This window comes from Mus pahari, chromosome X, assembly GCF_900095145.1.
Source record: "Mus pahari chromosome X, PAHARI_EIJ_v1.1, whole genome shotgun sequence".
Taxonomy (NCBI): domain Eukaryota; kingdom Metazoa; phylum Chordata; class Mammalia; order Rodentia; family Muridae; genus Mus; species Mus pahari.
In genome coordinates this window covers 137,953,483-137,977,488 of record NC_034613.1, presented here as the reverse complement: position 1 = coordinate 137,977,488, position 24,006 = coordinate 137,953,483, and the positions used below count along the sequence as shown (strand labels likewise).

Here is a 24,006-nt window from a genome sequence, read left to right as displayed (position 1 = left end):
GATGGTTGTGAGCCACCATGTGGTTGCTGGGATTTGAACTCAGGACCTTCAGAAGAGCAGTCGGGTGCTCTTACCCGCTGAGCCATCTCACCAGCCCTTAGATTATTTTTTAAAGCAACTCCTAAACACTAACATATCCTTCACACTGCCCCACACCTTTCTTTTCTCACTTAACCCCTTTAGGAGGTCTTTTCCTATTGATTTTTAAAAAATATCATTTTTTTCTTGTTTGGTTTTTGGTGTGTGCAGCAGTGTGCACAGTGTATTATGATATATGTACATGCATGTATAGACACACACGCACACACAGAGAGAGGGGGGGGGTCAGAGAAGGGCATCAGGTGTCCTGCTTGGCCTTTTTCCACCTCCGTCCCCTGAGAGAGGCTCATCTCTGAACCTAGAGCTAGGCCTACAGACAAGAAATCCCAGAGGGCCTCCCATCTCCACCTCCCATAGCACTGGGGTAAAGGCACGTGCCACCAGACCTACCTCTTTATGTGGATGCTGCAGATTTGAATTCACGGCCTTGTGCTTATGCAGCAAGTGCTCTTAGCTCTAAGCCATCTCCCCAGGCCCTTTCATTGTTTGTTCTAATTGTAGAGTATGCCATTATATGGATGTACTATAATTTATATATCCCAAGTGAATGTATGATGTTTACAATAGTTATCTACCATGCATACCTTGTAAGAAAACTAACTTCATTAAAAACAAAATATCTGGGTATAGTGCCCCATGTCTATAATCTCAGCATCTCACACATGCAGATGCAGAAGTCTGGAATTCAACTTTAATATTGACTATATAACTAATTCAAGGGCATCCTGAGCTACTTGAGACCCTAATCTCAAAAAGAAACAACAAAAACAAACTGAACAGGGAAAAAAATCAAAATAGCTCACTATATACCACAACTTAATGATATCATTATATAGAAACTGGTATTCTCCCACCTCTTCTGGAATCTCTAATGCATAAAGCACAATCCCAGCTAAGTTAGACTCTTCTACAAAGCCTTTCTAGATCATTCTGGCCCCAAAAGAGTGCCAATTCCTCATTTCTACTCCATATTTTCATACAACTGGCCTTATCCTGTTGCCTGATATGAACTTCACGCTGGATCCCACAGCCATTACCCATACTACTGCATTTTGCATATTATGTAGCAAGTATTATAAGTGCATGCTCACCAAATACTAATTGACTAGCATTAGTAAATGCCTTCTTTGCTCAAGATTTAGGTTTTTGTTAACCCACATGCCCCTCAAAGGAAGTTCTAGCCAGTTTTGCCCTTAAAATTATCATCAAACCATAATCAAATTGTGATTCAATGCCCAAAAAAAAAAATCTAAATCCAACAAATTGAATCCTCTTGGCATGCTCTATACACAGAACAGGAAACATCATGACATTCGGAAGGTGCCCGACATCCCAATTCACAGGCACAAAATGATATTTAAATAGCATCTGTGGTGGGGACACAGCCAATATATACAAGAGAGTCACAAGCAACACTGATGTGGAGTAAAGAAGAGTTCTCTCACATTTGTAGGGATAAATTATGTTCACCATAATTCTCAATCACATTTTAATTTTACTCTGCAATTTCTTTCATTCATCCAATCAATTTATATTGAGAGTGGTGTCTGAGCTGAAACCTGCATGCCAAGCAGGGGTGGCCAACCAGGTAAGAAACCCTCCAGACACAGTCAGAGGTACACAGATGGCAAGTCAGGTTGGAATACAAACTGTCGCAGGCTGAACTGGATTCTTCTACAAAAAGTTCCAGTCCACAGTGCCTGGGAATGGGACCTTATTCAGAAAGAGGATATTGCAGATGATAAAGTTAGGATGTGTGTGGACCCTAATCTGTTAATGAATGCGTATAAAAATCCTCACAAAAAGAAGGGGGATTTGAGCCAGGCATGATAGTTTAATACCTGAAAGCTCTGCATTTAGGAAGCTGAGGCAGCGGGACTGCTATGTGTTTAAGGTCACCCTAAAGTGAGATTCAGGCGAGCCTGGGCTACAGCCTGAGACCCTATCCAAAAAGAGGGGACAAAAATAGGGGAAAGGGGGATAATTTGGACAGAGACATGTAAATGGGAAGAACAGCTCATGAAGATGAAGGGAGAAAGTGCTATAAGCCAGAATACCAGAAAAGAGTTGGAAGCTAGGGAGAGGTATGGTGTAGTCTCTCAAGAGATTTCAAGAAGAAGCGATCCTGCTTAGACCTTGATGCCAAACTTAGACCTCCACTGGAAAATCTGCATTGGTTAAGCCACTCAGTCTGTGCTGTTTTTAAAGCTGAGGACAAAATAATTATCATGGCTTGGATATAAAAAGGTGTCCATGGACTTCTGATTGGAGTGTTTGTTTTCCAGCTACAAGGGCTGTTGTGGGGGCCACCAGAGTCTTTAGAAGGTATGGCCTAGTGAAAAAATTAGATCCCAAGGATTGAGCCTTGAAAGGTTAACAGCCCATCCCCTAGTTAGTTCTGACCACTCTCTGCTCCATGGTCCACTGCCATATGAACAAGGGTCTACCATATTCTTCCTCTGCCATGGACAGAGCCACACTGTGATGCCTTCCTCATCATGATGGATGGCAACTCTCTGAAACCATGAGCTAGAATAAATACTTCTTCTCTAAATGGTGTCTGCCAAGCCTTTTGTCACAGGCTCACACAATGGATATTGTGTGCAAATGAGTATTCCCACCACATCAAAAGTCACATCCAATCAATATTAGCAGCAGAATCTCTGCCCCAAGTAAAATTTTATCTGGAACATCAGTATGATAACAGAGGAAAAGAATAATCACTGTGACTCAGGGAAAAATAGAAAAATATGTCACTGCTTTCAAAACCCATAAAGGACCTACCTTCTACAATCCCATGAGTTTTGGAGAACCTGTGTGAAAAGAACTTAAAAGGAAAATGCAGAAGGGAAAAAAGCAAACCTCCAACAAGGTTGGAGTCCAAAGAGCTAGGTGAGGAAAAGGAGTGGTAATGGCGGGTTGACATGCTCCAACTGCCATAACAAACAGAGCAGTTAGGGACTTACATAGCAGAACTCATTATCTCCCAATCCAGGAGACTGAAACGAACCCATCAAAGGGTTGGTAGACTTGGCTTCTCCTACATTTCCTCTCCTTGGATAATAGATGTCTACATGCTTGTTGTGTCCTCATGTGATCAGTGCACAGTGTGCACACATTCTCGCTGTCCCTCTTTGTGTCCTATTCTCCTTCTCTCAGAAGGACACTGGTCATCGTATAGCTTAAGATTCCCTATTATCTCTAAATGCAATCACAATGAGATACTGGCTTCCATATGAATTTAGAGGGACATCACCTAGCGGAGAACATACATCTCCTTAAGGAAAAGGTCGCAGAGCCCACAGAGCAGACCAGAACCAATTAGGTCCAAAGGCCACTTTGCTGGGATAATACTTCCTGCCTCTCTCATTCTCAGGAAACCCTTACTTTAGCAGTAACAAAAAGCTTTTTAAATTTTCTTTGTAAAGAGGTTACCTTATGGTTTTAAGCCAGCCCTTTGGAAGCTCTTGAGGGAGTTGTGTCAGCAGGTCTCAAAGAAAATCCCTCAGAGGGCTAGCAAGGAGAGAAAAGAATCCACTTCTACCATTCATTAGCTAGGGTACTAAAAAAGAAGATATCCCTAGAAGTGGCACAATTTCAGGATCACGAACATAAGAGGCACTCTGAGACCTGCTTCCTCTCTGTATCTCAGTGTGGCTCTCCCAGAGCTAACTCAAAATCTCCTCACCAACAATATATTAAGTACTTCCATTGTCAAGGACAGAACTCCAATTTCTCAGAAAACATAGGCCCTTCACAAGGTTAATAGGGGTTCTGGTAGCTGCTTGTGCACACTGAAGCTAAAGAAACCTTTTCCAAATTTCTACCATCCAAAACCACTTCAAATACCAAATCATTGGAAGACAGCCCTTTCTTGCAATCTTCCCTGGGCAGGAACGCGACACGCTGAATGATAAGGTGATAGAGATAGATTAGATAGATAGATAGATAGATAGATAGATCTATATATCTATATCTATATATATAGATATATATATAGAATTTTTATTATAAAATATACTATAAAATAAACACTATGTCGAGGACTATTCTACGGAGCAAAGGAGTCCATCCAGGAGTCTTCCTTTACCGAGCACAGCAATCCCCAAATAAGGAGATGTCTGGAATGAAGAGCCAAACAAAACACTCACATACCAAGCCCTCTGTTTCAGTGTTGAACACTATAAGCCAGGTGTCAGTTAGAAATTGATAGGGGTTGGGGGCAATATAACATAAATAACGGCATTTGCTGTCAAGCCTGATAACTTGAGTTCAATTCCTAAAACCCACATGGTAGAAGGAAAGTGACCTGTTGGAGTTCTCTTCTGACCTCCATACATCCTATGACAACTCTATGTGTGTGCCCGTGTGAACACACATACACACATGAATAAAAATATAATTTTGAAAAATTTGATTGGGGTACAAATCTGGGGTGTTTAAAAAAAAAAGCAATGAAGGACTTTACATGCAATCTTAGCAACTATAGCAATCACTTTTTGTGAAAGAACAGCATAAAAGATGTCAACATGGAGTGGAAATGCTGGAGAATGGAGAAATATCAGAAAAGACATTATGGAAAAGAAAGTACCAGAGCTAAGCTGGTAATAACACAATCATACCACATAGCATTACATTAAATTTCATTTACAGCTTACATTTGGTACCCATTGAAAAGACATTGTAACGCTTAAGTTATGAGGGTCCAAACTCCTTCAATGCCAATTGAGATATGCTATCAAATACTACTGGAAAGGTGACTCTCTAAGCACTGACCCCAAACTTTATACAGATTCTTTCTTAACGGCTTTTAAAGTCAAATCCAGTTTCAGATCAATCTCAGAAGAAAATCAGTAAGCATACATCCCTCTGAACACATACAATACTGCAAACCAATGGTCACAAAAATAGATGTTCTCCCCTACTAACGAGTAACACAAAGACATTTCTAACTTTGTGTTGCTAATTTATTAACTAACAGCTATGCTGGCCAGAGAAGATGTACCATGGAAAGAAGTCAAAGATATATACACTAAATATAAATAAAACACTATATATACACTATTGGTGGAAATGAAATGTAATAATATCAAACACAATTGCTAGGGATACACGCTCTTAATCTACCAACTCCATCAGTACACACTCACCCTTGAATAAATTAGCATAAAGGTTAATGATTTGTTTCAGGAGGAAAAACTATAAGTGAGCTCAACTAGGGCACTGATTAAATAGAAGGTGCCAGAGCAGGAAAACATATTAAGTGAAAAAAGTCAGCTGGCTCATACCTTGCATATTGCTGCTCAGTTCATGAATTTTAAAACATTTTTTAAATATAGGAAAATTCTAGAGAATGAAAAATCAAGGGGTGGAACAGTAGGAAAATTTAAGCTCGTCTGTGCTTTTGGATGTTTTTGCCATGAATTTATAAGTTTGTAATTTCAAACTATTTTAAGAAAAATCCATGGGCAATGAGGATATAGTCTTAAATTTCTTTTGTGATGTGCATTGTTGCTATGTAAGTGTTTTGTCTGCATGTATGACTGTGTACCACATGTACGATATGCCCAGTGCTCTTGGAGGCCAGATCAGATCCCCTGAAACTGGAGTTCTGAGTCACCTGATGTGAGTGCTAGGAATTGAACCTGGGTCCCTCTGGAAGAATAGCAAATGCTCTTAAATGCTTAGCCATCTCTCCAGCCCCCTTCTTCCACTCTTTCTCTTCCTCCTCCTCCTCTCCCCCCTCAGATATTTTAAGTATGCATTCTTAAAGGCACACAAGGAAATAGTTGTCGGGCTGATTGCTCCTCAGGAAGTAGCATATTACTGTAAAGGTTTCATGAACAAGGCATGGATTCTCAATGGCTTTTTATTAGTCATCCTTTAATTAGAAAAGCAAAGAACTTTCCACAGTCCATTCTTCAAGTTTAGTGCATAATCAAATTTTTCCAGGGGTGTATATATAGCATCATCAAAATATAATCCAGAACATGATGGATGGGGTAGCTTTCTAAATGGATCTTAGAATTTGCAGTAATTATAATTCCTTTATGGAAAAAGAAGCTATGAATGACTTAAGTATGTATGCGAACACTTCACAATGTTGCTTGAACTGGTAAAAACAAAATTGGAAACAAATCAAATATTCACAAGAGACAAGGTGAATTAACAGTACTGACAACACAATGAAACATATTGTAGTCATTATAAGCTCTTATCCTATCTTACAGATACAGGAAGAATATTATTTGTGGACTATTCAACCTTTAAAAGCTGATTTTATGGCATTTTATACAAAAGTATTTGAAAAGTTGTATTCATTAGTATATATTTAGTCATGAATGTTAAAAAGACATAAAATATACATTGTCATTATTTCTAGACAGTAGAATCATAGATTTTATGTGTTGTATTTCAGCTGATCTCTAATATTTTTAGTTGTGTGCTTCTTGACTTTAGAAAAATGTTGATTATGTTGATTTTCTTCTTCTTTACAGATAGAATAATCTTTCATCAAAGGGAATTCAACAAAAAGGTGTGTAACACGAATCTCTCTCTCCCTCCCTTCCTCCTTCACTGCTTTTTTAATGGCTTTTCTTATGCTTTAGAAACTGGAGAGGGGACAGGAGACAGGCCTTTTCAAGCATTTGCAAAGTTGTCTCTCCTCTTCCAAATGTAGTGATTGCATTAGCTAGTGGCTTCTAATCTGGGGCAACTGTGTAGCACTGAGAACATTTGCAAACTTCTACAGACACTTTCTGTGGTAACAGCTTGTACTGTTGGCATTCAGCAGGTAGAAACCAGCATGCTGCTGACCAGTGTTCAGGACAAAGGTCTCTCGTTCTCCGAAGAAAAAGACTTAACTGTCCCCAAAAGTCAACAGTGGCTAAGAAACCCTGTGCCAGGCTAAATCCTCTACACATGTCATACCTTAATGACTGAGAACATCTGGACAAGAGGCACATCTGGCACCAACCAGAACACCTGAGCTGACTCTGGATGGACCTGCCATTCCTTTTTATGTTGTACAACTACAGATAGGCTACTGTCTCACACGACTGACCTCCCACCCTTCTCTAATTTGGGAATGTTCTCACCTATTACCCAGAGGGCACAAGATGCTTCAACACAATAAAAGGGGGGGTGTTATAAACTGCTAAGCATCAAACATATATAAATGATATGATCATTCCAGGTCCTAACAGTCTAGACTTACCAATGAAATAAAAGCTCACTGAAGATTTTAATCAGACTTTGCCTAGTGTTTTCCTTCTTTGGGTCACATCACCTACTACAGAGTCCAACTTGACCCCCAAAAAGCCAAAAACCATACATTGAGAGATTTTTGTGCATCTTCATTGTCTTAAATTTCGAGGCACCATAATTTAGTGGTTCCATTATAAACCCTGGGATCAGACTCCTAGGAAAGAACCTGACTTCTACTAGCTAAGTGACTATAGAAAGGGATGTGGCTTGGTTTCTCTTGTAACACATTTTCTTTACTTTCTTTTTTTTTATTCTCACAGTTAGGAATTGGGGGCATGTTTTTGTTTTTGTTTTATTAGATATTTTCTTTATTTACATTTCAAATGCTATCCTGAAAGTTCCCTATACCCTCCTCCCACCCCTGCTCCCCTACCCACCGACTCCCACTTCTTGGCCCTGGCATTTCCCGATTAGGCCATCTTCTGTTACATATGCAGCTAGAGACACGAGCTCAGAGACTACCCCACCCGGGAATCCATCCCATCATCAGCCACCAAACCCAGATACTAATGCTCATGCCAGCAAGATTCTGCTGAAGGGACCCTGATATAGCGGCCTCTTGTGAGGCTATGCCAGTGCCTGGCAAACACCGAAGTGGATGCTCACAGTCAACTATTGGATGGAACACATTTTCTTTTTTTCTTTTCTTTTTTCTCTTTTTTTACTTCTTTCTTTTTTTTTCTTATTCTGGAACACATTTTCTTTATCTGTTTATCCAAACCAGAACAACTCAGAATCAGGCCATTTGAGAGTGTAGGAAACCACTGTCATGGCTAAGACACAAGCTGTACACTAGACCTGTCCCCAAACATAAGACTAAGGTTACTCTGAAGAGAGTAACAAATACAGTTTCCATGTGGAAAGCTTGCCATGATGACTAGTCAGACAAACAAGTAAGGGATGCGGCATAGTCCCAGTAACTGACCATTATGGTAACAGCACTTTCCCCCTCCGATTCACTCAGCAAGCCCTTCACCCAGGCCTCAGGCTCTATGTAGAGAAGACAAGGATAAGTCAGATGCTGTCATTCTAAATGGTGGATTTCTTCATCTTGTTTCACGGGGTTTAGGGTTAATTCTGAAGACTTTTCTTACCTATATACACTGGCATGGTGTGCCGAACTACACACAAAGCCACAAGCCACCATTTGAGGTCGAAACCCAGGAAATCCAGACCAAGCGTATAACAGTTAAAAGTCTGCTTTGCAAACATGAACTGAGAGGTACAACTTATCTAATCAGCAGAGACAAAACAATTTCTTATCCCACAGCCCCTGATGCAGAGAGGCTCTTTCAGCTTGGATAAAACATAGCTTTACAGAAGGAGTCTTGGGGAAGGCACTAATTAATAATACATTATAACCTAGTACTACTCAGTGTTTAAAAGCATATTAGAGTGTCAGCTCCCCTTCATTTCGACATGCATCCCATTACAACAAAGTCTATGCTGTGAGTGATTATAAAGCCCGCCTTACAGAGCCCCATACATAATAAAAGCCAAGTTGCTTTGACTTGCTTTTATACTTAGATGCATTTGCACTTTTTGCCAAGAAACCAGTAGTTTTCTTCAGCATACTCAAACAATTTTCTTTAAAGGTCAACACTCACCAGGAGAGGTAAATGTTCCTTATTTTATTCAGATGATTATTAACCTCTAGGGACTTGGGACTCTTAATCACAAACAGTCTCTCCCCTTTCTCTCTTCTGACCCTCCATTCCAGTAAAGTCCAGCTCCAGTACTAGAAGCATAAATTCTCATACCCAAGTGTCTTCATACTTAACTGTGGGGCCTTGCCCTTCCCCCTTCCTCCTCATTCACATTTTCCTAGACACATCCTTACCCCACTCCTCCTTTAGTGCCAATTTCAGACAGCCATCGGGGAGGCTACTCTTTTAGCAGTTGTGAGATCTACAACATTAAGCCCAGCACCATCACTAGAAACATAAAACACATACTTCCACCAAAAGAAGATCTAGCAAATAAGCTCTGCAGACAGAATTCAGAACGAACCAACAGACTCTTCATTTCTGTTGTATTCCACTCCTCTGTCTTGATTCAAAGAAGCTGGAATCGGTAGCATGTGTTTTGATGTGCTGCTGGCTACACAGGCATGCTTGGTGAATGAAAATTCAACAAGACATATGCCCGTGTGTGTTTTTTATATGCACGCTATACTGTTGCAAAATAATTTTAAAGTGGCTTAGATGGTGCAAGCCTGTAGCTAAAGTAAACATAGCTTATACCATCCCGGCAGTGTCTTTCAAACCGAGTAACCACTGAGCAGAAGGGCACAAAATCCATTTAGAAGACCCAGACCAGAATCATTTTTAAATAGGGAAAGGAGGGGGCACACTAAAGGAGGGTATTATTTCAGAAAGCTTATTTCAGTTACATGTGTGAACATATGCAAACATGCAAAGCATATCATCACCAGAAGTTTACTTAAATTGTAGGACATGAGCCAAAAAAAAAAAAAGAAAAGTCTTTAAGAAAAGCGAGGCCCAGTTGTAATATCTACATGTAACCCCAGCACAGGGAAGGTAGAGAGAAGCAACCCCTGCTCGTCAGTAAGTCAGTCTATTTAACTTACTCAGCAAACAAGATGGCTGGTGCTTCAGGAATGACACCCATAGCTGTCCTTTAGCTTTAACATATAAGCACATGCGTACTTGTGCTTACCAAAATGGAGGCTCGGTGAAGTCAGTTCCAGGGCATCTGAAACCATCTTCTGGCTCCCTCCAGGATCCAGGCACACAAGTGGTGCGCAGAATATATGCAGTCAAAACACCCATACCCATAAGTTAAATCTTTTTCAAAAAAAAAGTTTGCCAACAAGTAGAGTTAAAAGCCAAACTGAGTCGATTCTAATCCCAGCTGATTTCAACATATGTGCCTGGGGTTAAGTCATCGAATTTCACCTCGCCTCCATGTTGGTAACTCTAGGGTGGAGTTAACATTATCTACTCCTAGAATAGGTGTGAGGATGTCAGTGATGTGGTGAGCAGGTTGCCACAGAGCCTTGCTTGTACACAGACTCCAGCCTTGTTTCCAGTACCCTGAACTAGGTTCTTTACCAGCAGGGGAGAAACGGAAAGGAATTATACAGAGAAAAAGGCAGCTCCAAAGCTGAGCAGCCACATGACCAGCTGACATTGTGAAGAGAACAAACCACTAACATTGGTGAGCACACAGTGAGGCAGGGAAAAGCCATGCTGCCCCCCCCAAACCCCCGCACTTGGTGATAAATCATTCGGCTTTGGATTCTGACCAGAGGGAAAACCACTTTCCAAGATAATAGGGTTTTTCCCATTACTCTTGGCAAGAGATGGAGAAAGACAGGAGGGGGCTGGGGGTAAAGGCCTTATTAAAGAAATGAAGAATTTGTTTTAAGCAAATCACTTTGAAGGCAGGTGGTTTTCATTTTGAGAACAAAAAAAAAATTAATAATAATAATGCTTAAAACAGAGGGTGAGTCCGAATACCTGCCAAGGGCTTGCAGAGAGGGATCCAGAGCCTTGAGTCTCCATGTTCCCCAAGTGCCTAAACTGTGATCAAGGCAGATTCATCAAGCAGTGGGGGAGGCTCGGCTACAGAAAGGGCAAACCCATCTCCATCAGCTTGCAACAATCGCAAACTAATTAAAGCTTCTTTACGAAACCCTCCTATGTGACAAATACTTGCTGAGTGTTTACCTTATATCCAGACTGAGTTAGGGGCTGGGGATAGCCCTCGGGATAAAACAAACTGAGTTTCTGACTTAGAAGAACTGAAATTCTAGTCTGGGAGATAGCAAATGCTGAGTCAACAGGTCAACAAAATCTTTATAGGCTGTGCTCCAAGGACTGACTCCCCCAAGAAATAATCATGATGATGTGAAAGAGAGAAAGAAAGGAAGTCCCTTCGGAAAAGATAAGCCCAGCAGCGCTGCTGCTTCGGGTGACACCCCCCCCCCAAACAAAAAGCCAGCTAGACAAGCCAGATAGTAAGAAAAGGGCATTCCTGACCTGGAGAACCACAAGTGCCTGGGTCTAGAGGCAGGAAAGAACACAGCAAGGGGCTAGGCACAAGGAAATCTTTGATGGAAGGGAATCTCCAAACCGGAAGGTGACCCTTGCTAAGGCTGAAAAGGTCGGCAAAAACCAGTCACAGAAAAATCGGATTTCAATGAAGGAGTTCTAATGAACATTCAGATAAAAGATTCTCTTAATTCATGACATGCCAACCAGGAGTCCAGGTGATGGTTCCAAAACTCAAAATTAGCTCAGTGACACACAATAAGTGGGGAGCCTTGAGAACTAAAGGCGATGGACTCCAGCTTAAATGTAAGATGAAATATAAGACATTTCAAAAAAGAAAAGGCAGGGAAAAACTTGAGGCTGTCAAAGCAACATATTATTAGCAATGAACTCACATTGGAGCAAATATAAAACAGCCAGTGAAGTTAATTAACAAGGCTGTAGAAGTCACCCCCCACTCAGCTGAAAGGCATTGGGAACTGATCCACATGCCTGGCAGTTGCTAAACTCATAAAGGAGGTACACGGAGATAGGCAATGTGTCCGTGTACTCCTGAATCAGATATTTGGTGAACTAATAGGCAAGGGTCATCAAGTTCTCTTTTTTTCTTGTCTGTCTTCCTCTCCCAGGGTAATAGAGGCACTCCAAAAGCTCAAAAGTCAAAGCCAAATCAGAAAGACTTTTGAATTCTCTCTCTCCTACCACGACTCATTACTTGACCTCTTAACTCAGGTCTCAGGTCCTAGGATCCACTGGCACCCTCTCCCCAGGAACCTGATGGAGATTTTTTTCTAGGGGGGGGGAGGTGGGGGTCACCAGACCATGACCAAAAGAACAACAGCGATGGGCTTAAGCAAGGCAAAGGAGCCAGCTGCAAGGTGAAATCTATGACACCGACCAAGAGAATGTGAAGGCCTTTGGGGCTACCCCTGATAGGAGCCCAACAGCAGCACTGGTGGCATCCCATGGGACCTATCACATAGCTTGCACCTGTGAAAAGCTACCATCAAGAGCCAGACCTACGAGAACCAGGTGAAAAAATGAGTAAGTCTTGGAATGTTGGTTTTCTTAGTGGCCCAAGACTACTAGGCTACCTAAATGGGGATTTTTCGATAGTCTGATACCAATTAGCAACTAGGAACAGACAATCACCCTGTCAGACTCCAAGCAGATTTTCTCTCCCTGACCCCCCCACCCCCACCCCTTTAGCGCTTGACACCACAGGCAAGTCAGATGCCACACCAGCCTTGTTCCCAGACTCCCACATCTATCGGCTGCCTCAGAAACATTTTCTGAAAGGGACACTTGCTAGGGCTTCCTGGATGAGGCCCATCTATGCACGGTTATCCCTCAGGGGAAAACACCTCAGCTATAGATCACAACCAGAGACAGGCAGGACAGAGAAAAGTAGAGGATACGTCAGCTTCAAACCTTTACAAATACTGCTACAAACAGACCTCGGTCAAAATAAGTCCTGTCTGCCTGTCCCTGGGGTGGCATGGGAAGAAGAAGAAAAAAAAAACTTCCTTTTACCAGTTACAAGAGAACTAAGACCTGGATCTAAATGGGAGGAAGTACTGGACTACAGAGCAGACTCCCCCCCCCCCCCCCCGTGTCTCCCTCTGGGCTTACAAAGTTGTCAGGCAACCACCGACTACAAAAGATGCAGACATATCAAAGCAGACTTATGGCCTACTTACACTCTCAGGCAAGTCTGTAGGGCTCGGGGCTTTGGCTGCAGAAAGCTCCATTCTGTGGAGTGGGGAATGGTGACTTCTGGCGGACTGTCTGCACTCCCGGGCAGGAGTGTGTTCTGTGCACTCTGAGAACGGCAAGCCTCTCTGATTCACTTGGCAGCAAAAGTATTCTAAGCATCCTGTCCCGTAGTCAAACCGCCTGCCCCTCCCACTACACACTCAGGCTGGTGCGTTTTTGTTTTGTTTTGTTTTGTTTTGTTTTGTTTTGTTTGTTTGTTTCTTTAATTCTCTGCACTCTCTTACTTCTGTCACAAACCAAGTGAAATTCATTTTTCAAAATTTACTCAATCTCTGGCACTGGAGAGAGGAGAACCTTTACCACCAAAGAGGAGGAAGAGCCAGCCCATTAGGAAGAAATGATCATTAACATCAGAAAGGAGCAAGCTGGGGAACTGCAGTCCGCAGTAAGAGCAAAATGGAGATTATTCGAGACAGCTGAGACACTCCACCCAGGCCTCCAGAAGGAGACATGCACGGAAACAAAGGGCATATGGTGTTTGCTTTCTTCAACATCGTTCTCATCATTAAGAGCTGCAGCAGTGAATCTCAGTGCATGTGGACAGACCTTACCCTGAAATCAATTCTGAACTACAGCTCATAATCAAATAACCTACCTTTCCATGTAAAGGCCACCCTTGTTTTGTTTTGTTTTTTAAAGTACACATGAAGCAGAATTTAATAAAGTTCTAATAACTGGCAGAATGTCTATTTGGCTTAGTGACGTGTGAGCTATACTTGAAAGAAAGTCAATTTCATATTGTAGCTGTAATACTGACATATTCAGAGGGTCTTTTTCCCCAAAGTGGAAGTTCCAATAACTACATACAAGTGCTTTTTCTGCTATTTGCTGCTAGTTATGTATTACTTAACTAGTTCTACCCTACAACACAAAGATTTCCCTAATGTGACCGAAATTATTTTTCCACTCATGTTAACACTAACACCCTCCTGGATAGTGACCTATCCTGAGATAAAATTTCATGTACTCAATCACCAGACACTCCTAACTGTGGAAAATCTCAACGGATGATTTCCAGAGACATAAAGCTGGACTGACTTTTTAAAAATGCTAGCATAGTGTTCTTATTCTCTGACCTACTGAGATCACTGACCACCTAGGATGAGTTGGGATTGAGTCTAGCTGTCCATAGATAACAAGTTTAAGTTTGATTGCCACCTTGCCTATGCTTAACGTAAAAAGGGCTCCAGTTAAAAAGAAGTGAGGGCCCAAGACTCCAACAGGGTTGCTCAGTAACCCTCTGTGAAGGCTGCTGGTTGCCCATCCCAGGAGATTCAATTCCCCTTCCCACAGAGCATCTGGGAGGGCAGCCTATCCTAAACCAACCATTGATTCCGAGTTGAAAAACAAACAAACAAACAAACAACTACGTTTATCTATTTAGCCTACCGGAACTCCCCTGCCCCACCCCTCCACATAGGCTATGGATAAAAACAAAGGACCCAATTACTAATGATGGCCATCTTCTAACCATGTTCAAGCTAGTTCAAGGGAGCACAGCTACTTCCAAAACAATGTCATAGAAGAGTGATGGCAAAAAGAAGGGTTTCTCCTTTGTATTATTATTGAAAGAAAATGGGGGGGGGAGGCATGTACCGTCACACACATGTAGATGGCAGAGGGCATCTTTGTGGAAGCAGCTAACTCCTTCCACCTTTATATGGATTCCAAGGTTCAAACTCAAGTGATCAAGCTTGGATGGCAAGCACTTTACCTGTTGAACCATCTCCTTGGACCCCAAACAGGGGTTTCTGATGCCCCATCAAGCAGTAGATCACACTGCCCCAGGGCTCCACCCTCCTCTATCATCTCAATTATGTAAGAGAGGAGATTTATGTTTAAGACTTATATTAAGATCTATGTTTAAGAAACCTGTCCCGGACAGGTTGTGTGAAATCTGAAGCATGCTAACAGGGATGGACTGAGAAGTAACGGAGAAATGAAAAATAAAAGTTTATAATTTGTCCAAGAGATTCCTTAAAGTAAATATAACAGTCACTGAAAACATTCCCCTTAATGTTTTAAGAAGAGAAATTACAAAGAGGAATCGATTGCCTAGAGTTGGACATGGGAAATGGGGAGGAACCATAAGTGGGCACAAGTTATCCTTTGGTCATGGGGGCTGGAAATGCTTGAGAATTAGATTGTGATGATCATTAGACAACTCTAAATATACTAAAATCCAATGAATGAGGCACTTCAAACGAGTTCACTTTACGGTGTGTAAATTAGTGTAAGTTAGATCCCACAGAGCTGTTTGGAAAGCTATTGGGGATGCAGATATTCAAGCAGTAGAGGACATAAGTTGCCAGAATGTTTTCTCCATGCCCTTATGAGAAACCCTTTCTCCAGTCCTTCCCCAATTCCTCTAAATTCCTTACAAGGGCATGAACACTTCCTCTCATCCCCTGCCCCCACTTTTCCTACTTCCTATCTACTGCTGCTGGCTTTCTAGTGCTGAGATAAATGCTATGAGCAAAAGAAAGGTAGGAAAGAGTTCATTTCATCTTACATCTTCTAGTCCACCATGAAGGGAAGGTGGGACAGGAACTCAAAGCAAGAACTGAAGCAAAGCCCACGAAGAAATGTTATTACTGGCTTCCTCTCCATGGTTTGCCTAGCTTGTTTTACATACAGCCAAGGATGCCACCACCCACAGTGGGCTGGGCCATCCCACATCAATCATTAATCAAGAAAACATTAGGCTGGAGAAAAGGTTCAGTGGTTAAGGGCACTGGATGCTTTTCTAGAGGCTCAGAGTTTGATTCCCAGCAACTCTGTAACTTCAGTTCCAGGGGATCCAACACCCTTTTTTTAAAGTTTTATCTTCCCAGATAACCCTAACTGGTGACAAAAAACTAAGCATCTTACTAACATGGACTAAGCATCTTACTAACATGGACTAAGCATCTTACTAACATGGNACTAAGCATCTTACTAACATGGACTAAGCATCTTACTAACATGGACTAAGCATCTTACTAACATGGCCAAATTCCAAACCCTCAAGAAATTGTGGTCTTCTTCCTCCAGTCCTCTGCTTATAACAAGTCCTCCTCCTTGGGGGATCACCTGGTGGCATTCCTTTAGGCCTGCTCCAGACTCTTAGGGGCTCCCTTAGCATACTAGGCTCCAATGGGTGGGAAAAACAGGATTCCAGCTGTCCTTCCTCCAGGCTTGTCTTAGGGAAAACTATAACGGTGTAACAACAGAGTACACAGGCAACAGAGACACCTGTCCTATACGGCTGTGATCTTTATCTCTACAGATGGACTATAGTTTGTCTCATGAGTCACTTGTGTCATTGAAGTCAGAGGGGTAAGAGCCAGAGCCAAGTTTTAGGCATCTTTGCTGACTGACTGACCTATGATGACCAGAAGCTCAGCATAGACACAGCTTGATCATATGGAGCCCAGAATGTCAAAGTTGGAGCCTAAGCAGAAAATCCTCTTCTTTAGAGCTCTTTCAGTGCTCAGAGTCTCCCTAGGGCAGACATCCGCAGGAACAAGACACACACACACACACACACACACACACACACACACAACCACTTATTCTAAATAACAACCCACAAAAATTAATGACATTGTGTCCAACAATAGCTAACACTTGGCTTTAAAGATAGACAGCAAATAGAGAGAAACAATCATTCATGATAATTCATGGAAGGCACACAAAGTAGGGAAATGAGTCCCTAAGTCATTCCTGCTTGACCTCAAGAAAAGAGTCACAGGGGAGTTTGGGGAATGATGAAGAGCCACTTGATACAAAGCTTCTGTTAGCAAAAATGTGGACCATCAGACTATGAAAGGAGTAACCCACAAAAACCCCACTGTAATATCCAGGGCTCATTAGAATTAAGACAGCCCCAAGGCTTTCTTTGCAGCTGCCCCTGGCTCCCACACACATCACTACAATGAAACCCCCAGCCCCAGAGCAGAAGCTGAAATGATGTGTTCAACATTTGTAGTGATAATTTTAGCTCCTCCCTCGTAAGTATGACTTCTTTCCATATTTGGGCCTTGGATCCCCTGGATGAGCCCTTCAGGGCTTCACAGACATTAGCTAATGCTAGGCAGGTCAGCAAGCTAACTATTAAATGCTTCTTTTTTCTTCCATGCTTTCTGCTTTAAGTCTGTCTGGACAATCATAAGGAACTCTTCAACTCCTTTCTGAGGGGGTGGCTGGTAAGATTTCGCATGTTCTTCTGGTCAAAGAGGAAACTCTTAGGATGCCAGAAAGTACATCATTAAACTTTTCTATCTGATTCCTACAGTGAAGTTTTCCAAGCTGTCATTACGTTCCTCCTCGACACCACCCCCAATAAACAACGTTGACAGCTTTATTGCCAAATTGCTAAGTTGCTTCCTCTCCTCCCCACCCTTCCCCCAAACCCAAGTATCTGATGGTTTCATTCCCAGAGTCTCTAATTCAATGGCCCTGGAAAACCACTTTTTAAACGCCCCCAGGTGATTCCTGAGAGCCCTGAGACTGGGTTAGAAGGTCAGTAATTCTTTTCCAAGTCCAGGCCCCCATCAAAATCTGCATTTCACAAGATCCCAAGAAGGCACATTTAGAGGTTGGGCAAATTAGGTTATACCTTCATCTGGCTTTAGAATATTATGGGGGGTTGTTGCCTTCCCCTTCAGGTAGAACAGCATTGAAAAACACATTGCAATGCCCCCTGGGAACTTTTTATAAATTATTATTTTGTGTGTGTGGATGTTTTGCCTGCACATGTGGCTGTGCACCCCACAGATGCGGTACTTGCAGGAAGTCTAAAGAGGGTGACATAACCCCTAGAACAGGCATTTCAGACTGTTGTGAACCATTGTGTGAGTGCTGGGAATCAAACCAAGGTCCTCTGGCAGAGCAGTACTGACGTCATCCATCTCTCCAACGCCTCCCCTTTGAACTCCTTTGTGTGTAGAGCTGGGGACGGAACCCAGTGCTAGAGAAGCCCTCTACCCCCGAGCTATACACCCCAGGTCCCTGGGATCTTGTCGGTAGGAATCAATCCTGCTCCATCCCTGCCCATCCTCCCAGGTGAAGTGTAAAGATAGCCTGTTTTCTGTGTTTTTTTTTTTAATTAAAATAATGTGTTTTTCCATTTGTGCTGGCAGCATCAGTACTTGTGTTACTGTACATGTCTAAAGCCATTAGTCACATTCAAGTCCTAGACAGTCAAGGAAGAAGAACCTGGAAAATCTTTCAGTATTAAGGAGCTGTGTGTGAAACCAAGGAATGGCAGGATAAATAGTTCTTGGAATTAATGAGAATTACTAGTTTCACCCATTTAATTTTTTAAAAAATCAATATACTTGAAAACTTTTTTTAAAAAAAACCTCCTATGCTATTTCTTTTCTTCAAGTAACATCATAATGCATTCACAGGAAGTTGTGGTTTCAGTCAAGATGTAGCTGTGTTTAAAAGAAAATTCACAGCACCCTGTTACAGAGCTCAGCCAAAATTCCCAGTATCTTACCTAACAGCTCTGGGTACCCCTTATGCTAATTAATTGCTTTTGGGTTTGTCTTTTTAGCACAGTCCAGGACACCCACACCAAGCATGCTTTATCATGGTACAACTTGGGGGGTGAGAGCTCAGACTGGAGGTGAACTGCCTATAGGCTCAGACCCATATGGAACATCTACAGTCTGTGCTCCCCTAGGCAAGTTGCTTCACTTCTCTAGTTGATGGAAAGCACTAAAGAAAGCGCTACTGCTCTTCCTTCCTATCATGTAAACTCACGAACCATCCCAATATCTCAACTATGCACCCGTTGGTGGTCAGTTATTACTGCAGACTAGAGAGCATACTATAAAATTTTTATTTTCTTCAGTGAATAATCTGTGATTAGCAAGTACTAGCACCTTTTGGTATATAAAACAGTAAATGAAGATGCTGATGAAATTCTTCCTTCCTTTTCTCTTCTCTCCTTTTCTTTCTTTCTTTGTGGGAATAGAGATGGAACCCAAAGCCTCATACATGCTAAGCACATGCTCACTGAGCTATATCACCAGGCAATAATCACCCCTTCATCCAATATAACCAGATCTTTCTCCGACTGTATCCTTAATGTGATCGGTTGGTTGGTTGGTTGGTTGGTTGGAGTTGTTTCATTTTGTTTTTGAGACAGGATTTCTCTGTGTAACCATGACTGTCCTGGAACTCACCCTGTAGATCATACCTCAAATTCAGAGATCTGCCTGTCTCTGCCTCCCAAGTTCTGGAATTAAGGGTGAGTCACCAGTGCCCAGCATGATAGTGAATTCATACCAATGCTCTGGATAGCGAAGTGTCAGGCAATGTTGCTTTCACCGTACAGTGTGGATACTATGTAGAAATATTTATCACAGGAAGACAACATAGGGATTGTAATGTTGATATTAACTATTTATTTATTAAGAAAATTGGGGAGGGTTGGGATTTTATTTTTGGTTTTTAATTTTTTTTATTACTTTTATGTTTTTTTACAGGTCAGTCATTACTCCCTCCCACAGTTCCTATCCAGTTTCACCTATTCCAAGTTTTAAGGACAAATGAGCAAGTGCTACACTGTTAAACGTGCACTTATTCAATCAATTTTTCCAACTGGTTTTAGTAGTCAATGCTTTGACAAAGGTTTACTAACCATAAGAATTCAAGTAGATTGCTACAGTTGGTTTTTGGTTATTTTCTTCCTCCAAGCCTCTACTTTTAAGAAAAGCCATCCTTCTAACTGGATGTGTTGTTATGCACCTATAGTCTTAGCACTTGGGAAGGAAAGGCAAGAGAATCAGGAGTTTAGGGCTAGCTTGCCTACAAAACAGGTTGGACATCAACATGAGGCTCTATCTCAAAAGGGCTGGGGACTAGAAAAATGGCTCAAAGGTTAAAAGCTTATACTGCTATGACAAAAGACCCAATTTTAGGTCCTAACACCCAAGTCAGGAAATTCACAACCACCTGTAACTCCAGGGGATCCACTGCTCTTTTCTAGATTCCATGGGCACTTGCGTTCACATGCACATACCCACACACATACACACAGAAATAATTAAAACTAAGATAAAGCCTTCTTCAAAGGCCTATCCTTCTACATAGTTCATATACTTAAATCCTGGGAGGTTAGGCTGGCAGACTTCAAATACTAAGGTGGGCCCATAATAAATTTTCAATCTCTGTCAAGTCAGGTAATCCCTCAGGCTTCAGTTCCCACCTATGACGTAAGAACAGCCACTACCAAGTACAAGGGATAGACTAGGGGATAGATGGTAAGGATCATCAGCTGAAGCAATGGAAATTCTTTACAGTTATGGAAAGAGGCACTGCATTTTTGTTTGTTTGTTTTTCGAGACAGGGTTTCTCTGTATAGCCCTGGCTGTCCTGGAACTCACTTTGTAGACCAGGCTGGCCTCGAACTGCATTTTTAATGGCTAAATAAATGTTTCTACTTACAACTACAACTTCACATTCCCAGGTCCTGAAGTGGTGACAAAGAAGGTATAAAATAAATCTTCCTAAAAAAAAAAAAAAAAAAACCCCACCAAGAAGCAGAGGAGTCATCCCTCCATGCATTAAAAGGAAGACACTTAAGTAAGCAGAAGAAAAGCCACCCAGTCCTTTCTCCTAAGGTTAGCCAGGACAGTGACACAAATGTGAGGCTGCTCTTGCCAGCATGTGTCCCTGACACTTGTACCTTCAAAAACACTCAGGTCATAACTGGAAATCCAACCTTGGTCATGCCTTGGCCCTTGCTGCTCTGTCCTCAGGCTGTTCTTAGCAGTGACAGGTCCCTCTTCATCACTTGTGTGATCAAGCATCAAGACCCCTAAGAGCTGAGCCCTTCCCCACTGATGGCTGAAGCCAGCTGAATTCAGCCACACATTCCACCAGTCACTCTCTGCTGTTCCCTCCTCTAGTTCTTCATTGCATGTTTCCACTATGATCATCTTTTCACTCAGCTGTCGTTATGCTCGTTGCCCTCTGTTTCCCTTTAAGCTATGACCTCAGACCTTGTTGTGCCTTAAAACTGGCATCCCAAACAGCACCTGGCACCTGAACAGTCCTTGGAGGGCACAAGGAGGTGATGCGTGAGTGTACGGTTCACTAGCTCCAACAACTAAATCATATTTGTATCTGTGACTACTTTGATCCTTCAGACTGAATTTCTTTGCCATACTTTGAAATTTGGGGTTGACGCTTGGTTATTTTGGACAAAGTAGTAGGTGTTGGGTCCTGTTGAGCTTTGAGACATGCTTGTGGGATAAAGAGGGAGTTCTCAAATATTCTAGGTCTCAGAATCTGGCCTGTATGGTGAGCCTGGGAACCTTCCACAAGAGATTTTGCTCCTCCCCCAAGCCTACAGCACCCCAGCCCATCCCACATAGGCAATGTGCAACCCCTCCCCCCAGTAACCACCTACCTCCATTTAAAGCTCTCCCTGCAGAGAAAAATGTGTTTTTAAGTGAGGTGGGGTGGTGGAGGAAAGGGTGGGGGCAGGGAGCGTTCCCTTTAGGCAGCTGCAGTGGCATTTCACCACAGCCCTTGCACCTCCTGTCCTTCCTCTGCAGAAATTAGCCTCTTTTTCTTTCTCCTAAGGGAGAGTAGATTTCTCCATGGTTCCCAAGCCAACACTGTGAGCTTTCTGTGGTTTTTCACTGGTCCTTCTATGCATCAAGGTAAGGCTCCTGCAGGAAAGTCTGTGAAGAAGGAGAAGCCTTCCCCCAGGAGAGGCAGCCAGCCCCCCAGCAATGTGTTTGCTAGCTTTCTCTTCCCATCTACTTCTAGGGCATCTGAAGGCTTCTGCCCCTGTAGCAAATAGTCAGGTCCTATCTCATGTCTCAGAAAGCACCTACTGATCTCCAGATTTTACAATGGCCATTTGCTCTGTGAACTTGGCTCTCTTGTTCATTACCAGTCTCATTATTATTGGAGTGTGGGGGAACCTGTTTCTAGCTCTCTACATCTCTGTCTTGAAGCTGTAAGTCTACTTATTTACATTTAAAAGAACCAAAAATGTGTCAACCATGTGGTAACAGTTTGATAAATGTAGGCAGCAAATGGCTAGATATAGGCTCTATTGTCGTACTCTTACACAGTTTAAAAGCTCAGAAACATTTCATACTATGAATTTAAGGTGTGGGTGACCAATGTACACTGATATATAAATACAATACTTAGGTCCTGTTCGCCTGAGCTATCAAAAATAATCTGCACATTTCAAAATTTCATTTTTCTTTTGCGCACACACGTGTACGTGCATGCATGCATGTATGTGCTTGTGTGTGTGCTCGTGTGTGTGTGTGTGTGTGTGTGTGTGTGTGTGTACAAAAATGGGTGTCATGGCACTGATGTGGAGTGTGGAGGCTGGAGGAAAACTTTAGGGAGCTAGTTCTCCGCTTCCACAATGTATGTCGTGGGGCTTGAGCTCAGGTCAGACGGCTGTAATGGGTACTTTCACCACAATGTACACTTTTGCAACCTTTATCCTTATTCTGAAAAGCAGACGCTATCTACCTATACTATTAAATTTTAGTGTCAAAGAAATGAAAGTTGAAATAGAAAAAAATGTGTCAACGAGAATAAATTTTAAAATGCAAATGTTTAGAAATCAACAATATAAAAATATCACATGCTAATTTGCTCCTTTTGAACCAATATCTAAACATCATCATTGTCAACCTTCATAAAAAGCTGAAGGTTTAAAACTAACCTGGGCCAGGCAAGTATGAGAGCCACACGCAATACATTCAAATATAGCACCTAGGGACCATATGTAGGGTCAAGGAGCTGCAGGCCTGGAGGCATGTCCAAACCCCTAAAATTTCATCTTGAGATCAACAAGAGTTTGGTCGTTCTGCCCCTATGTGGGATCTGCATGTCCTAGTGCACATAACCCTGTGTCCCCAACCTTTGCCCACTGGAGGAGGTCATATAGCCTACAGCCAGGTTAAACTTTGCATGAAGAGCATCTGGAGTTGCTCTTCGTGCAAATGTGGCATCCCCAGCACCCTGACCAACAATGTACATTCACCCCAGTAGCCCCTACTCACCGCCCAAAGGTTTAAATAACTTTTATTTTCCCCCAATAAACTGAACCAGTTCTCTGAAGCTGTTCTCAGGTGTGTGTTCTTTGCCCATATACTCATTGCTGACCAACATCCTGCTTGCACCCACCCATGCCCAGCTAAGCTTCTTTCCCTCCAGTCTAGCCTGGTGCACAGCCATATATAGTAAACCTTTGGATCCTCTCGGCCTTCTTACCTATATTTTTCATTTACTGTACTCAGCAACAATATGAAAATGAAAGTGGCACCAGTCTGGTAAGATCTACCTCAAGGAAAGAAGTTCCCCCATTTACATAAATAATTCACTAGCTCGGGCCATAGCAAATAGATTCTATGCTGTTAAAGAGTAAAGCATTTAATAACTCCAAACCTACAAGCTAGTTTTAAGGATCATGTATTAAATTCAGTTAAGCTAGATGAATATTTAGCATGCTCATTCTACAACCACAAGATACATTCTAGCCACTCTGGGAAACACAAGGCTGACAGGAATCACCTAGCATCAGGACAAACAAGGAAGAGGCCACAGATCACAAGAAACTCAGTGACAGTACAGCCCAGGAATGACAAGCGTGACCCTACAGTGAATTCATCAAAAGGAGAATGGCTTCTAGTTGTGTTTATAATTTGATATTCACTTGTATATTCCAACTAAAAAGGAAAGAAAAGAATATAGTTTTGGCACAAACACTATTGCACACGCCAGCAAGATTCTGCTGAAGGGACCCTGATATAGCGGCCTCTTGTGAGGCTATGCCAGTGCCTGGCAAACACAGAAGTGGATGCTCACAGTCAGC

General features: G+C 42.2%; 1 protein-coding gene across 7 annotated transcripts in view; it reads right to left on the bottom strand.

Annotated features, from left to right (window-relative positions):
* Positions 1–24,006, bottom strand: part of Sh3kbp1 (SH3 domain containing kinase binding protein 1) — a 341,291-nt gene that overhangs the window by 250,491 nt on the left and 66,794 nt on the right. Inside the window, exon 1 of one of the 7 annotated variants that reach the window (XM_021188709.1) lies at positions 13,082–13,218. The exons of the other annotated variants lie outside the window; for them this stretch is intronic. Coding sequence (XP_021044368.1) covers positions 13,082–13,132 — 51 coding nt within the window. The 5' untranslated portion in view covers positions 13,133–13,218. Of the gene's footprint in view, positions 1–13,081; positions 13,219–24,006 lie in introns of those variants that run through there. 7 annotated transcript variants of the gene reach the window in all.